General features: G+C 45.0%; 1 protein-coding gene and 1 pseudogene across 32 annotated transcripts in view; both read right to left on the bottom strand.

Annotated features, from left to right (window-relative positions):
• LOC112931128 (uncharacterized) overlaps positions 1-14,556 on the bottom strand; it is a 139,876-nt gene extending 125,320 nt beyond the window's left edge. For 19 of the 32 annotated variants that reach the window (XR_011999939.1, XR_011999940.1, XR_011999920.1 and 16 more), the window contains exons 1-3: positions 14,341-14,556; positions 9,519-9,637; positions 7,323-7,507 (exon numbers count right to left, since the gene is read on the bottom strand). Coding sequence is in view for 4 of the 32 variants with exons in the window: in XM_072749331.1 (XP_072605432.1) it covers positions 9,519-9,637; positions 14,341-14,512 (291 nt within the window). In the remaining 28 variants the exon portion in view is untranslated. Of the gene's footprint in view, positions 1-440; positions 622-7,322; positions 7,508-9,518; positions 9,638-13,557; positions 13,708-14,340 lie in introns of those variants that run through there. The other 13 variants (XR_011999934.1, XR_011999942.1, XR_011999941.1 and 10 more) reach the window with 4 other exon arrangements.
• Positions 14,557-15,161: 605 nt separating this feature from the next.
• LOC112931117 (ATP synthase subunit ATP5MJ, mitochondrial pseudogene) lies at positions 15,162-15,344 on the bottom strand (annotated as a pseudogene).
• Positions 15,345-16,838: the final 1,494 nt, after the last annotated feature.

Below are 16,838 nucleotides of genomic sequence, written 5' to 3'. Positions count from 1 at the left end.
CTCCCATTTACATTCACCCAAGATACTCTAACTCCTCTGGGTCACGGTCTCCTACTAATCCCCAGAGGCATCCATTTCCTAAGACCCTGCACAGCATTCGGCCATCATCATCCACACTCCCCTCTAGGCCTTCAATCCTTTGTGGGCCCTGAGCGCACCATCTACTCCCAAGCACGAATGGGAAGATTTTCTTTCTGGGGTGGAAGGATGGCTAGCGCACAGAATGTTGCCTGTCTATATGCGTTACATTTTTCTTTCCCTTCCCGTGCCATGGTTGTGGAGTTGTTCCATGATGACAGTACCTGATGTATAAAACTCACTGTCGATATTTTCATATATGTGTGTATGTATATATTCACATATATATAGAATAAAACCTTTTGCCGCTATATATATATTTATAATGTCAACTCCTTTGTAAGCAAGAAGTTGATACGTACTTTGTTTTCTGCGTCTGTATTTGCTTTGTATAAAAAACAGCTTCTCTACTGATACATTCTCCTCAAAGGATGCATAATGTAGAACGGTGTGGCCCTTGTTGTCCTTAACATTTCGATCAGCACCGTGTCAGGGCAGAATCGTCGCACATGCCTGTTCTTTCCATCGTACACCCTCTCAGGACTACACCAAGAAGCACAAAGTAAATTCTGGGAATTTAATGGAAACATGACACAAGTTTCACCTCCCTTTTACACTCAGCCAAGCTACTCTACTCCTCTGGGTAGAGGTCTCCTACTCATCCCCGAAAGCATCCATTTCCTAAGACCCTGCACAGCATTCGGCCATCATCATCCACACTCCCCTCTAGGCCCTCAATCCTTTGTGGGCCCTGTACAAACCATGTACTCCCAGGAACGAGAGGTAAGATTTTCTTTCTGGTGTGGAAGGGCATCTGGCAAACAGAATGTAGCCTTTCTAAATGCATTACTTTTCTCTTTCCCTGCCTTGGTTTTGGAGATGTTTCCATGATGACAGGACCTGATGTTTAAAAGTTGGTGTCGATCTGTTCATATATACGTACATATATATAGAATAAAAACTCTTGAAGCTATATATATATATATATATATACCTAAAATGTCAACTATGTTGTAGAAAAAAAGTTGATATGTACCTTGTTTTTTGCTTCTGTATCTCCTTTGTATAAAAACAGCTTCTGGAGGAGGCGCAAGAAGGTGGAAGAGTAGGGTCTCCAAATCACCTGCCCCCACGAAATTACCTAGATAACCTTCAAATTATCCTGAAAATCTATGAATTCGGCTGAGATTTAAAGAGAGAACACTTGGAATGCTACAGTGCGCTTCTATCAAGGTAGGAAGATGGGGGGGAAAAAAGAAATAAAGAAACAAAAGGCTTCCAAAGGGGAGAGGCCCTGCGAGGAGTCGGGCAAAGGCTGGGGCGAATGTCCCCAGGACAGGAGAGCTCTGCCCTGGAGAAGCAGGAGCTTCACCAATCTTCCCAGGCGGAAAGGCCTTGCAGAGATTTGGAGCAGGACCCCAGGAGGGCAGGGATGCCCTCAGGCTCCCTGGGACAGTAACAGAGCAACTGTGCCCCGGGGAGAGTGCAGGGAGATCCCTAAAGGGCTGCAGCGCGGGCATGGCTGGACCCAGGAGCAGAGGGTGCTGCGTGGCCCGGGAGCAGCTCACAGGCGGCTCCAGCAGAGGAAGAGGCTCCGTGCAGAGGAGGCTGCGCCACCACGGGAGCAGCTTGGGGCGGGGGGGGGGGGGGGGGCACCTCCGGCAGTGGCTCCACGGAGGGGGGTGCGCCACCTGAAGGGCAAATCCAACAGCACAGGCCCCGGAGCACTGAGCGCCAAGACACAGCCCAGGTTCTGGCCTCCCCACAGGACAGGCAGAGGCCAGGAGGGCCCAGGACAACAAGGACTCTCCTACCCCGCCCTGAGCTGAGCAGATCAACGGCCCGCCCCTGGAGCCTCCAGGCCCTGCAGACGGAGAGCTCCATAGTTACTCCAGGAGCTGAATCCAGGGCTCCAGAGCTAGCCGCGGCCACTGGGGATGTTCCTCCTGGGGCCTCACGGGGTAAACAACCCCCACTGAGCCCTGCACCAGGCAGGGGGCAGAGCAGCTCCAAGGGCTACCACCTAAAAATCAGCACAACAGGCCACTCCCCCTTAAGACCAACTAGACGGACAAGGTCCAAGGAAGTCAAGGGACATAAAGTATACAGAATCAGAAGATACTCCCCTGTGTTTTTTTTTCTTCTTTTCTTTTTGATTTGATTGCTTCCCCCACCCTTTTTTTTCCTTTTTCTTGCTTCCCCCACCCTTTTTTTCCTTTTTCTTTCTCTTTTTCTTCCCTTTTTCTTTTTTTTCTCTTTCCTTTCCTTCTTTCTATCCTCTCTTTTTCTCCTTTTCCCAATACAACTTGTTTTTGGCCACTCTGCTCTGAGAAAAATGACTAGAAGGAAAACCTCGCCTCAAAAGAAACAAACAGTCTTCTCTCCCACAGAGTTACAAAATCTGGATTACAATTCAATGTCAGAAAGCCAATTCAGAAGCACTATTATATAGCTACTGGTGGCTCTAGAAAAAAAGCATAAAGGACTCAAGAGACTTCATGACTGCAGAATTTAGATCCAATCAGGCTGAAATTAAAAATCAATTGAATGAGATGCAATCCAAACTAGAAGTCCTAATGACGAGGGTTGACGAGGTGGAAGAACCAGTGAGTGACATAGAAGACAAGTTGATGGCAAAGAGGGAAACTGAGGAAAAAAGAGACAAACAATTAAAAGACCATGAAGATAGATTAAGGGAAATAAACGACAGCCTGAGGAAGAAAAACCTACATTTAATTGGGGTTCCCGAGGGCTCCGAAAAGAGACAGAGGGGCGAGAATATGTATTTGAACAAATCATAGCTGAAAACTTTCCTAATCTGGGAAGGGAAACAGGCATTCAGATCCAGGAAATAGAGAGATCCCCCCCTAAAATCAATAAAAACCGTTCAACACCTTGACATTTAATAGTGAAGCTTGGAAATTACAAAGATAAAGAGATCCTTAAAGCAACAAGAGACAAAATCCCTGACTTTCATGGGGAGGAGTATTAGGGTAACAGCAGACCTCTCCACAGAGACCTGGCAGGCCACAAAGGGCTGGCAGGATATATTCAGGGTCCTAAATGAGAAGAACATGCAACCAAGAATACTTTATCCAGCAAGGCTATCATTCAAAATGGAAGGAGAGATAGAGAGCTTCCAAGACAGGCAGGAACTGAAAGAATATGTGACCTCCAAACCAGCTCTGCAAGAAATTTTAAGGGGGACTCTTAAAATTCCCCTTTAAGAAGAAGTTCAGTGGAACAATCCACAAAAACAAGGACTGAACAGATATCATGATGACACTAAACTCATACCTTTCAATAGTAACTCTGAACGTGAACGGGCTTAATGACCCCATCCAAAGGCGCAGGGTTTCAGACTGGATAAAAAAGCAGGACCCATCTATTTGCTGTCTACAAGAGACTCGTTTTAGACAGAAGGACACCTCCAGCCTGAAAATAAAAGGTTGGAGAACCATTTACCATTCAAATGGTCCTCAAAAGAAAGCAGGGGTAGCCATCCTTAACCCATCCTTATATCAGATAAACTAAAATTTACCCCGAAGACTGTAGTGAGAGATGAAGAGGGACACTATATCATACTTAAAGGATCTATCCAACAAGAGGACTTAACAATCCTCAATATATATGCCCCGAATGTGGGAGCTGCCAAATATATCAATCAATTAGTAACCAAAGTGAAGAAATACTTAGATAATAATACACTTATACTTGGTGACTTCAATCTAGCTCTTTCTATACTCAATAGGTCTTCTAAGCACAACATCTCCAAAGAAACGAGAGCTTTAAATGATACACTGGACCAGATGGATTTCACAGATATCTACAGACCTTTACATCCAAACTCAACTGAATACACATTCTTCTCAAGTGCACATGGAACTTTCTCCAGAATAGACCACATACTGGGTCACAAATCGGGTCTGAACCGATACCAAAAGATTGGGATCATCCGCTGCATATTCTCAGACCATAATGCCTTGAAATTAGAACTAAATCACAACAAGAAGTTTGGAAGGACCTCAAACACGTGGAGGTTAAGGACCATCTTGCTAAAAGATGAAAGGGTCAACCAGGAAATTAAGGAAGAATTAAAAAGATTCATGGAAACTAATGAGAATGAAGATCCAACCGTTCAAAATCTTTGGGATGCAGCAAAAGCAGTCCTAAGGGGGAAATACATCACAATACAAACATCCATTCAAAAACTGGAAAGAACCAAATACAAAAGCTAACCTTACACATAAAGGACCTAGAGAAAAAACAGCAAATAGACCCTACACCAAGCAGAAGAAGAGAGTTAATAAAGATTCGAGCAGAACTCAATGAAATCAAGACCAGAAGAACTATGGAACAGATCAACAGAACCAGGAGTTGGTTTTTTGAATTAATAAGATAGATAAACCATTAGCCAGCCTTATTAAAAAGAAGAGAGAGAAGACTCAAATTAATAAAATCATGAATGAGAAAGGAGAGATCACTACCAACACCAAGGAAATAAACGATTTTCAATACATATTATGAAAAAAAAAAAAACATATTATGGGGGTCCCTGGGTGGCTCAGCGGTTTGGCGCCTGCCTTTGGTCCAGGGTACGATCCTGGAGTCCCGGGATCGAGTCCCACGTCGGGCTTCCGGCATGGAGACTGCTTCTCCCTCCTCCTGTGTCTCTGCCTCTGTCTCTCTATGTCTATCATAAATAAATAAATAAATCCTTAAAAAGTAAAAAAAATAAAAACATATTATGAACAGCTATACACCAATACATTATTAGGCAATCTAGAAGAAATGGGCGCATTCCTGGAAAGCCACAAACTACCCAAACCGGAACAGGAAGAAATAGAAAACCTGAACAGGCCAATAACCAGGGAGGAAATTGAAGCAGTCATCACAAACCCCCCAAGACACAAAAGTCCAGGGCCAGATGGCTTCCCAGGGGAATTCTATCAAACGTTAAAGAAGAAACCATACCTATTCTTCTAGAGCGGTTTGGAAAGATAGAAAGAGATGGAGTTCTTCCAAATTCGTTCTATGAGGCCAGCATCACCTTAATTCCAAAACCAGACAAAGACCCCACCAAAAAGGAGAATTACAGACCAATATCCCTGATGAACATGGATGCAAAAATTCTCAACAAGATACTAGCCAATAGGATCCCACAGGACATTAAGAAAATTATTCACCATGACCAAGTAGGATTTATCCCCAGGACGCAACTCTGGTTCAACACTCGTAAAACAATCAATGTGATTCATCATATCAGCAAGAGAAAAATCAAGAACCATATGATCCTCTCATTAGATGCAGAGAGAGCATTTGACAAATACAGCATCCATTCCTGATCAAAACCCTTCAGAGTGTAGGGATAGAGGGAACATTCCTCAACATCTTAAAAGCCATCTACGAAAAGCCCACAGCAAATATCCTTCTCAATGGGGAAGCACTGGGAGCCTTTCCCCTAAGATCAGGAACAAGACAGGGATGTCCACTCTCACCACTGCTCTTCAACATAGTACTGGAAGTTCTAGCCTCAGCAATCAGACGACAAAAAGACATTAAAGGCATTCACATTGGCAAAGAAGAAGTCAAACTCTCCCTCTTCACCGATGACATGATACTTTATGCAGAAAACCCAAAAGCCTCCACTCCAAGATTGCTAGAACTCATACAGCAATTTGGTAGCATGGCAGGATACAAAATCAAAGCCCAGAAGTCAGTGGCATTTCTATACACTAACAATGAGACTGAAGAAAGAGAAATTAAGGAGTCAATCCCATTTATAATTGCAACCAAAAGCATAAGATACCTAGGAATAAACCTAACCAAAGAGGTAAAGGATCTATACCCTAAAAACTATAGAACACTTCTGAAAGAAATTGAGGAAGACACAAAGAGATGGAAAAATATTCCATGCTCATGGATTGGCAGAATTAATATTGTGAAAATGTCAATGTTACCCAGGGCAATTTACACGTTTAATGCAATCCCTATCAAAATACCATGGACTTTCTTCAGAGAGTTAGAACAAATTATTTTAAGATTTGTGTGGAATCTGAAACGACCCCAAATAGCCAGGGGAATTTTAAAAAAGAAAACCATAACTGGGGGCATCACAATGCCAGATTTCAGGTTGTACTACAAAGCTGTTGTCATCAAGACAGTGTGGTACTGGCACAAAAACAGACACATAGATCAATGGAACAGAATAGAGAACCCAGAAGTGGACCCTCAACTTTATGGTCAACTAATATTCGATAAAGGAGGAAAGACTATCCACTGGAAGAAAGATAGTCTCTTTGTAAATGGTGCTGGGAAAATTGGACATCCACATGCAGAAGAATGAAACTAGACCACTCTCTTTCACCATACACAAAGATAAACTCAAAATGGATGAAAGACCTAAATGTGAGACAAGATCCCATCAACATCCTAGAGGAGAACACAGGCAACACCCTTTCTGAACACAGCGACAGTAACTTCTTGCAAGAGACATCCACAAAGGCAAGAGAAACAAAAGTAAAAGTGAACTATTGGAACTTCATCAAGATATGAAGGGCCAGGGGTCTAAGACCCCTGTTGTTTATAAAGGTTACGAAACAATAGTAATAATAGGAACTACACAGGCTGAGTAAGTGCTACTCTGCGGAATGGGAGACCTCACCTTGGTACGTGGCTGGCAGAGTGGCTACCAGCACAAATACATATGCTCTGTGGGATGTCATGACCTGATCCCCTTGCTCTCATCTTCTGAACCTTACGGCCTAGAGCTCACAAGGCCTATTACAACCTGATGCTATCTCCTCCCATTTACACTCACCCAAGCTACTCTAACTCCTCTGGGTCACGGTCTCCTACTAATCCCCAGAAGCATCCATTTCCTAAGCCCCTGCACAGCATTTGGCCATCATCATCCACACTCCCCTCTAGGCCTTCAATCCTTTGTGGGCCCTGAGTGCACCATATACTCCCAGGCACAAAAGGGAAGATTTTCTTTCTGGTGTGGAAAGGCGTCTGGCAGACAGAATGTAGCCTTTCTATATGCATTACTTTTCTCTTTCCCTCCCCCTGCCTTGGTTTTGAAGTTGTTTCCATGATGACAGAACCTAATTTATAAAATTCAGTGTCGATGTATTCATATATATGTACATATATATAGAATAAACCTTTTGCAGCTACATATGTATTATATATATATATATTTATAATGTCAACTACACTGTAAGAAAAAAGTTGATCTGTACCTTGCATTTTGCCTCTGCATCGCCTTTGTGTAAAAAGCAGCTTCCCTATTGAGACATTAATTATCCTCAAAGGCCACATAATGGAGAGCGTTGTTGCCCTTGTTGTCCATACAATTTGGATCAGCACCGTATCAGAGCAGAAGAGTCGCACATGCCTGTTCTCTGCATTGTACAGCCTGTCAGCACTACACAAAGAAACAGAATGTAAATTCTGGGAATTTAAAGGAAACATGCCACAATTTTTTGTCATTTCTAACGGCAGAGTAATATTCCATTGTATACATAAAACACATCTTCTTTATCCATCATCTTTCGATGGACACTGAGGCTCCTTCCACAGTTTGGCTATTGTGGACAATGCTGCTATAAACATCGGGGTGCAGGTGTCCTGGCGTTTCACTGCATCTGTATCTTTGGGGTAAATCCCCAGCAGTGCAATTGCTGGGTCATAGGGCAAATCTATTTTCAACTCTTCAAGGAACCTCCACACAGTTTTCCAGAGTGGCTGCACCAATTGACATTCCCACCAACAGTACAATAGGGTTCCCCTTTCTCCACATCCTCTCCAGCATTTGTTGTTTCCTGAACAGGCCAATAGCCAGGGAGTAAATTGAAGCAGTCATCAAAAACCTCCCAAGACACAAAAGTCCAGGGCCAGATGGCTTCCCTGGGGAATTCTAAGAAACGTTTAAAGAAGAAACCATACCTATTCTACTAAAGCTGTTCGGAAAATACAAAGAGATGGAGTACTTCCAAACTCGTTCAATGAGGCCTGCATCACCCTAATTCCAAAACCAGACAAAGACCCCACTGAAAAGGAGAATTATAGACCAATATCCCTGATGAACACAGATGCAAAATTCTCAACAAGATATTAGCCACTAGGATCCAACAATATATTAAGAAGATGATTCACCATGACCAAGTAGGATTTATCCCCAGGACGCAACTCTGGTTCAACACTCGTAAAACAATCAATGTGATTCATCATATCAAAGAGAAAAATCAAGAACCATATGATCCTCTCAATAGATGCAGAGAAACCATTCGACAAAATACAGCATCCATTCCTGATCAAAACTCTTCAGAGTGTAGGGATAGAGGGAACATGCCTCAGCATTTTAAAAGCCACCTACAAAAAGCCCACAGCAAATATCATTCTCAATGGGGAAACACTAGGAGCCTTTTCTCTAAGATCAAGAACAAGACAGGGATGTCCACTCTCACCACTGCTATTCAACATAGTACTTGAAGCCCTAGCCTCAGCAATAAGATAACAAAAGACATAAAAGGCATTTACATTGGCCAAAAAGTCAAACTCTCCCTCTTCGCCGATGACATAATACTCTACATAGAAAACCCAAAAGACTCTACCCCAAGATTGCTAGAACTCATACAGCATTTCGGCAGTGTGGCAGGATACAAAATCAATGCCCAGAAGTCAGTGGCATTTCTACACACTACCAATGAGACTGAAGAAAGAGAAATTAAGGAGTCCATCCCATTTACAATTGCACCCAAAAGCATAAGATACCTAGGAATAAACCTAACCAAAGAGGTAAAGGATCTATACCCTAAAAACTACAGAACCCTTCTGAAAGAAACTGAGGAAGACACAAAGAGATGGAAAAATACTCCATGGTCATGGATTGAAAGAATTAATATACTGAAAATGTCAAAGCTACCTAGGGCAATTTACACATTTAATGCAATCCCTATCAAAATACCATGGACTTTCTTCAGAGAGCTGGAACAAATTATCTTAAGATTTATGTGGAAAGGTAATTTTTTAAAATTAATGTGGCTACAAACTGCTGCCATCCTTAACGTCAGAAAATATATTCCTTCTAATTTTTGCTGTGACCATTCATCTACTCAAGTTAAATTCCAGCTCATGAATATTGTCCATTAGGAGCCTAAACCTTCCTGCTATTATTTCATATTCTTCCTCTAAACAAGGGCAGGCACACGTTGGCTTCATTAGTGCACACAGCCAGATCACCACCATTAAGGGAAATCATCTAGGTATTTTTGGTAGAATCTTTAACAACTTCCATGCCCGTCAGGGAAGTGGAACAAGGCTGTTTTGTTCTGCCTTGCAGAAGGCAACAATTTGATCTCTGGTTTATGAGACGGTGCTCAAAATATTTTTCCATGTTTTCCCACCAAGAGAATCTGACATCAGCATGGTTTTACCTTTACCAGTGAATGCAGGCTTTTCTCACCAAACATATCCAAGAGGAAGGTCAGGTCTTCCTGGCTGTCCACACGTGGCCCTAGCTGGCCTGGCACAAGAGCCAACAGCTCATACAGACCTGGAAAGTGAAAATAAAACACAAAGCGTAATTGTAGAGTGATCTCATTAATTTCACTTAAGGTGTGTGTGAAGGATGGCTGGAACATGTCGTTTTTACTGGATCAGTATTCTGGGCCATCAAGCAGAATGCTTCTCCGAGGAAGCCAAGGAACCTTTTTGATTTTTAAAGCCCAAATACGCAGCATCAACAGGCTAGTCTAACCTTTCCTTTGTCAACATTCTCCAGGCATCCTCGTGGACACAACCCGAGGCAGAAAATGTGTACAAGCTTTCAGAGGAAGAAGAAAACTAAGTTGTCACTACATTTGCCTCAGTGTTAGCCAAAGAGCAAAATGAGTCATGAATAGGAAAAACTCCTTAGAAGAGCAGAAAATTGATAGAGTGGCCCATTAAAAAGGTTTTGTGGTTTCCAAAGAGTTCCTAATGATATATAGCTTCAAAACCATTTGCGTTATCTACATCCAAATTCAAGTTCCAAAAAGCTAAGGCCTATTAAGCCATACGTGGTGTTGCTTTCTTGTAGCTGCTCATTTTTCAAAAGCAACAACCACAAGCTACACAGAACTGAGTTTACCTTTAACTCCAATCTGGGCGTATGCCGTACCCTCTGAAAGATTTAAGGAAAAGGAGGCAGGTTCCTAGGGGCCCTCCTCACTAGAAGCTTCCTGGGGCTAGACAGTAGTGCCCTGTTCCACCAGTAGCCTGTTGCAGAAACCCTCCACCTCCTTTGGGGGCCATCAGACTCCTGTCCAAGAACTGTTATGACAGTGCCTGCCCGGGGCCTCTTCAGGGAGGTGACCTAGAAGAAGTCAGTATCAACTCTCAGCACACATTTTACTCTCCAGTGGGATTATACGAGGTAAAAAGAGAAACTTCCTTTTATTTCTGTCTGCTGTCTACAAGAGCACCGAAACCTCCTGGGATCTACGACACAGGAGCGTATTGTTATTCCTGCTCTGAAGTGCTGCTGTTCATCACAGGGACAGCTTTACAAGATATGTAACTAGCAAAGAATAGTAAATTATGGCCTGCTGATTAGTATATCTATTATCTTCCTAAAGTATTATCATATTCTGATAATATTCATATTCTGATAATTACTGATCATTCACCAAATGTATTCGCTTTCCCTTGGAAAGCTGGATCTGTAACTTGAGACATTAAACTCAAACATTCAAAAAAAATAAAAAATAAAAAATAAAATAAATAAACTCAAACATTTCTGGGACTGCATGTGGCCAAAAAGATCTACTCTACTTTAGGGGGAAAAAATGTCTCCCTATTACATTCTTTTTTTTTTTTTTAATTTTTATTTATTTATGATAGTCACAGAGAGAGAGAGAGAGAGAGAGAGAGAGAGAGGCAGAGACACAGGCAGAGGGAGAAGCAGGCTCCATGCACCGGGAGCCCGACGTGGGATTCGATCCCGGGTCTCCAGGATCGCGCCCTGGGCCAAAGGCAGGCGCTAAACCGCTGCGCCACTCAGGGATCCCTCCCTATTACATTCTTAAGTATTCTTGATGATTTACACTTATTCTCTTAAAAACCTGGCATCGTGCCTAACCTAGCTCTTATGATTTCATAAAAGTATTGTAAGGTGTACCAACATAATTCGATGTATAATAATACAGGTCTCACTTTACACATACACAGATACGCACACCTTCAAAAACATGACAATTGCCAAGATCAGTGGTTAAGGTCAGAGGTTCAAATTGAACATTATGTAAAAAGGAGGTAGAATTTCACTATTTTATTATTGATTTCAGGAGCAGTAAAGGGAATTCCTTGTTCCTTGGAAATATGGTTATTTTAATTAATAATACTAGTTCAACTATAACATAATTTATGAGGCATAGTTCTTGGGGGGGGGGGTTAACTGAAGTAATATATTAGAACAGCCCCGGCACATGGTAAATAGTCTATTTCATATGTAACTCAGTGAGCTTCAGCTATTGTTGTTATTATTACTGTTATTCATCAAGACTGGTTGTTTTTTTTTTAAGATTAATTTGTTTTACAGAGAGGCAGGGGACAGGGGCAGAGGGAGACAGAATCTTTTTTTTTTAATTATAGTCACACAGAGAGAGAAAGAGAGAGGCAGAGACATAGGCAGAGGGAGAAGCAGGCTCCATGCACCGGGAGCCCGACATTCAAGCAGGCTCCATTCAATCCCGGGAGGGAGACGGAATCTTAAGCAGACTCCATGCTCAGCATGGAGCTTGACACGAAGCTCCAAATCATGACCCTGATCATGGCTGGAGCTGAGACCAAGAGTCACTCAACCCACTGCACCACCCAGGAGTGCCCATCACTACTGCTATTGAAAAATCAAAACTCTGAGTCAAACAGACCTAGATTCAAACCAGGTCTATACTCCATTTACCTCCCATAACTTACCTCAGCCTTCTTTCCATCAATATGTTCAAAAGAAACGCTAATCTACACGTAGTAAACTGGACAGGAAAAAATACACAAACGTATCCACATACACAAGTGTGTGCATATAATACAGGTAAAATCTGAAAAAGCCTAAGGGACTGCATCAGTGACGATGTACCCACGTGGTTACCATAACTATGCGAGATGTCACCACTGGAGGAAGCAGGGTCAAGGGTACACGGGATCTGTATTACGTCTTTCAACAGATGAATCCAGTTATCTCAAAGTACAGTTAAAGCAAGAGGAGAAGTGGTGGTTAATATGATTGTTATAAGAATGCAACAAGGGAACAAGGCACGTAGTCCTGTGGTTGGCACAAAAGAGGCATTTGATGAATTTTTTAAAGATTTTATTTATTCATCAGACAGAGAGAGAGAGAGAGAGAGAGGCAGACATAGGCAGAAAGAGAAGCAGGCTGCATGCAGGCAGCCCAAAGTGGGACTCGATCCCAGGACTCCAGGATCACACCCTGGGCTGAAGGCTGACACTTAAGCACTGAGCCACCCAGGCGTCCCTGATAAAAAGGTTTTAAAAATTGGGCAGCCCGGGGGGCTCAGCAGTTTAGCACTGCCTTTGGGCCAGGGCTTGATCTTGGAGACCCAGGATCAAGTCCCACTGTGGGCTCCCTGCATGGAGCCTGCTTCTCCCTCTGCCTGTGTCTCTGACTCTGTCTCTGTGTGTCTCTCTTATGAATAAATAAAATCTTTAAAAAAAAGAGCTTTAAAAAATAATAAAGTGATTTCTTAAGACTTCCTCAAGTGGTAACTGCCCCTTACTAGAATTCTGTCTATACCTCTTCACTTCAGAAAGTTTGGTTCTCTAATGAACAACCAAGAGGAGCAGAGGAATAAGCATCCGCATAAAACACATAAAGTGAAAGATCCCTAGAATTTCTAATCTGTGGATAAAACCTGAAAGGAGTCTGGGGGACTAACCAAATAGCAAATCACTTCGAGACTGATGACATATGCCTTATTATCTAAATTAAAATAGAAAACACAGGGACACCTGGGTGATTGAGAAGCTGAGCGACTAACGTTGGCTCAGGGCTGATTCCGGCCCAGGATCCAGCCCCACAGTGGGCTTCCTATGGGGAGCCTGCTTCTCCCTCTGCCTGTGTCTCTGCCCCTCTCTGTGTTCCTCACAAATAAGTAAAATCTTTTACAAATAAAATAGAAAACACATGTAAGAAAATCAACTTCTGAAGATGATCGATTTTTTTTTAATTATACGGCCCCGATATTTAAACTATGGCTTTTTAAAATCATAAACAAGGAAAAAAATTTTTAAAGCAACAGATAAGCCCTAGGAGATCAGGAAAAGCAGCCCAGCGCAGCCCGCCGCACCCACGCCCCGGGAGCGCAGGGTCGGGGAACCCCCGCCGGCGAGGCGCCCAGCCCCGGCGAGGGAAGAGGCCGCCGCGCAGCCCGCGACCGTGCGCCCCGGCTGCTCGGGGTCCCTGCCCGCCGCTCGCACCTTCCTCAGCGCAGACATCCTCCGGCGCTCGGAGTTCAGCAGGCGCAGAGCGACATGGCGGGCGGCCATACCGCCCGTTAGCCCGCTGGGCCGCCGCCGCGCGCTCCCACCGCGCTCCAGCCCGGCGCACGCTCGGAGCCCCCCGCCGGCGCCTGCGCACTCGGCGCTCGGGAGGCCTGGCGCGCTGGGGGGCGGCGGGCGCGCGGAGGCATCTGGGGAGGGGCCGGGCCCGCCGCGGAGCCCAGGCCACGCGCCGCGCCCCCGCCGCCCGACAGCGCGCAGGCCCCGCCCCGGATGCCACCTGTGGCGGGTGCCCGCCGGGCGCCTGAGGCGGCGGGTAGCCCGGGGCGCGCGCCGCTCGCCGGCAGCCCCGCGGTCCCAGCGCCGCCCGCGCAGCCGGTGCCTCAGCGCCCGGGTACGGCGCCCCGCATCCGGAGGACAGGCCCGCAGCAGGTGCGGCGGGCGCGTGGCCGGAGGCTCCCGAGCCGTCCAGGGACCGGCCGTCCTGCCGCTGGCGCTGCCCCAAACCCGAGCCGCTTCCGCTGCGCCCGTGTTCCGTCGCCGCTGCCCCGCGGGAGCCGGACGCCGCCCCCTCCTCAGCCCCCGCAGCTCCCCCAGCCCGCCCGTCCGCCCCGCACAGCCGGCGCCGCACCCACGCCCCGAGAGCGCAGGGTCGGGGAACCCCCGCCGGCGAGGGAAGAGGCCGCCGTGCAGCCCGCGACCGTGCGCCCCGGCTGCTCGGGGTCCCTGGCCGCGCCCCGCCCGCGGCCCCGCGGCTCGCACCTTCCTCAGCGCAGACATCCTCGGGCGCTCCGGAGTTCAGCAGGCGCAGAGCGACATGGCGGGCGGCCCGACCGCCCGTTAGTCCGCGGGGCTCAGAGCCCCCCGCCGGCGCCTGCGCACTGGGCGCTCGGGAGGCCTGGCGCGCTGGGGGGCGGCGGGCGCGCGGAGGCATCTGGGGAGGGGCCGGGCCCCCGCCGCGGAGCCCAGGCCACGCGCCGCGCCCCCGCCGCCCGACGGCGCGCAGGCCCCGCCCCGGATGCCACCTGCAGCGGGTGCCCTCGCCGGCAGCCCCAGAGCCCCTGCACCTGTGTTCCAGGCTGTAACTTAGGTCCTTCACTGCATCTCCTGCCTTGAGTGCAAAGACAAGACAAGAGCAAGCACACACCATCCCAGGAGGGTTTAAAAATAATTACAAGCACAACGCTTTTTTGTTGCCCAATTTTTTTGTTTGTTTGGTGTACCTCACAGATACCTTAATTCATGTCACAAAGGAAATGGCATGTTTACAAGTTTACAGCAATGCTCCATGTTCCCATCTAACAGAGCTTACTGAGATTTACAGCCCGACTGATGTTCCATCTCGGGTGTGTTAACTTTTTTTTTTAAATTTTTATTTATTTATTTATGATAGTCACACAGAGAAAGAGAGAGAGAGAGAGAGAGGCAGAGACACAGGCAGAGGGAGAAGCAGGCTCCATGCACCGGGAGCCCGACGTGGGACTCGATCCTGGGTCTCCAGGATCGCGCCCTGGGCCAAAGGCAGGTGCTAAACCGCTGCGCCACCCAGGGATCCCCCTTGGGTGTGTTCTAAGTAAAGCTGCTTAGTGATGACCATGAGCAGGTGCAGGGCTCGAAGCTGTCAGAGCTTTACTTCCTTTATCAGCACTCCTAATTTTATAAATGATGAAGCCCATCAAACCCATTCCTACTCAAATCTCCTGATAAACTTGGGTAGAATAGGGCTTCATGGGGACCCAAATATTTTTAAAAAGACTTTGAAACATCTGGTATAGGACGGCGCATGCCTCAGGGATCTGCCCGGCCAAGGACTCGGAAAGGTCACTGGGTGCCACATTGCCCAGTTCTTAAAGCACAGACCCTGAATGAAGGCTCAGGAACCCCACGTAATTGAAAATCCAGTAGTCAAAATGTCCAGTCTTTTGTAATTAGCAAAGTTGTGAACATGACGTGAGGTTAATTAGTTTTCCTATCTAGAACTTGAGCCTGTGGCAGATGGTTTGCAGTGGGAGAGTGAATATAGTTATTAAAGCTTCGCTATTTTTCATCTCCCCTCCTTCTCACTATTCTGTAGACATTTTAGGGGGAAAAAACCCTGTTATTATGTTCATTATATAGCTTGATGAATTTTCACAAAGTAAAACAATGTAAAAAGTCATGTAATGCAGATTCTTTGGGTGTTGTCCATTATGAAATATCTTATTTTTTTCTTTCTCTTTTCCCTCAATACTTGAAATACTTCCCTCCACTCCTTTTCCTGCTTGCATGGTTTCTGAGTAGGATGTGATTCTTATCTTTGTTCCTCTATAGATAATGTGTTATTTTGTTCTCCTGCTTCTTTCGAGATTTTTTTTTTTTTTTTTTTTTTTGGTCTTTGATTTTCTTTGGTTTGAAGATGATATTCCTAGGTGTAGATATTTTGACATTTATTCTCTTTGGTGTTCTCTGAACTTCCTGGAGCTGTGGATAGGTGTCTGACATTAATTTGGGTAAATTCTCAATCATTATTGTTTCATATTTTGTTCTGTCCCTTTCTTCTCCTTTTGGTATTCTCATTATGTGTACGTTACACCTTTTGTAGTTGCCAACAGTCCCTAGAATTCTGTTCCCATTTTTCATCTTTGTTCTCTTTGCTTTTTAGTTTTTGATGTTTCTATTGCTATATCCTCTAGCTCACCGATTCTTTCCTCAGTTATGTACAGTCTGTAAAAACTTATGAAAGTCATTCTTCATTTCTCTTACAGTGTTTTTTTTTTTAATCTTTTTTTTTTATCTCTAGCATTTTGGGAGGTTATTAGAATTTTTATCTCTTAGCTTACATTGCTCCTCTGTTCTTGTATGCTTTCTACTTTATCCATTAAAGTTCTTAGCATATTAATCATAGTAATTTCAAATACTCAGTCTGATGATTCCAATATCCCTGGCATATCTGGTGCATTTCTGGTGTACCAAGCATCCTGGTGCTTGTTCTGCCCTTTCAAACTGTATTTTTGCCTTTTGGTATATCTTTTAATCTTTTCTTGATAATCACACATGGGTACTGGGTAAAAGCAACTCCAGTGAATAGGCCTCTACTGGTGGAGAGGTTTGGGAAAGGGGAAGCATTTTAAGGTCGGTGATTAGGTCTATCTCTCAGTGATCCTGTGTTTCTGGGCAGTGAACTTTGCAAGGGCTTTTCCGTTTCTTCTTCCCATTTAAGTGAGACAGGATGACACCAATGAACTAGAGTTGGGTATTGTCTTTTTCCCAGGCAATTTAGC

Source organism: Vulpes vulpes, chromosome 2 (assembly GCF_048418805.1).
Source record: "Vulpes vulpes isolate BD-2025 chromosome 2, VulVul3, whole genome shotgun sequence".
Lineage (NCBI taxonomy): Eukaryota > Metazoa > Chordata > Mammalia > Carnivora > Canidae > Vulpes > Vulpes vulpes.
This window is presented reverse-complemented; position numbering and strand designations above follow the sequence as displayed.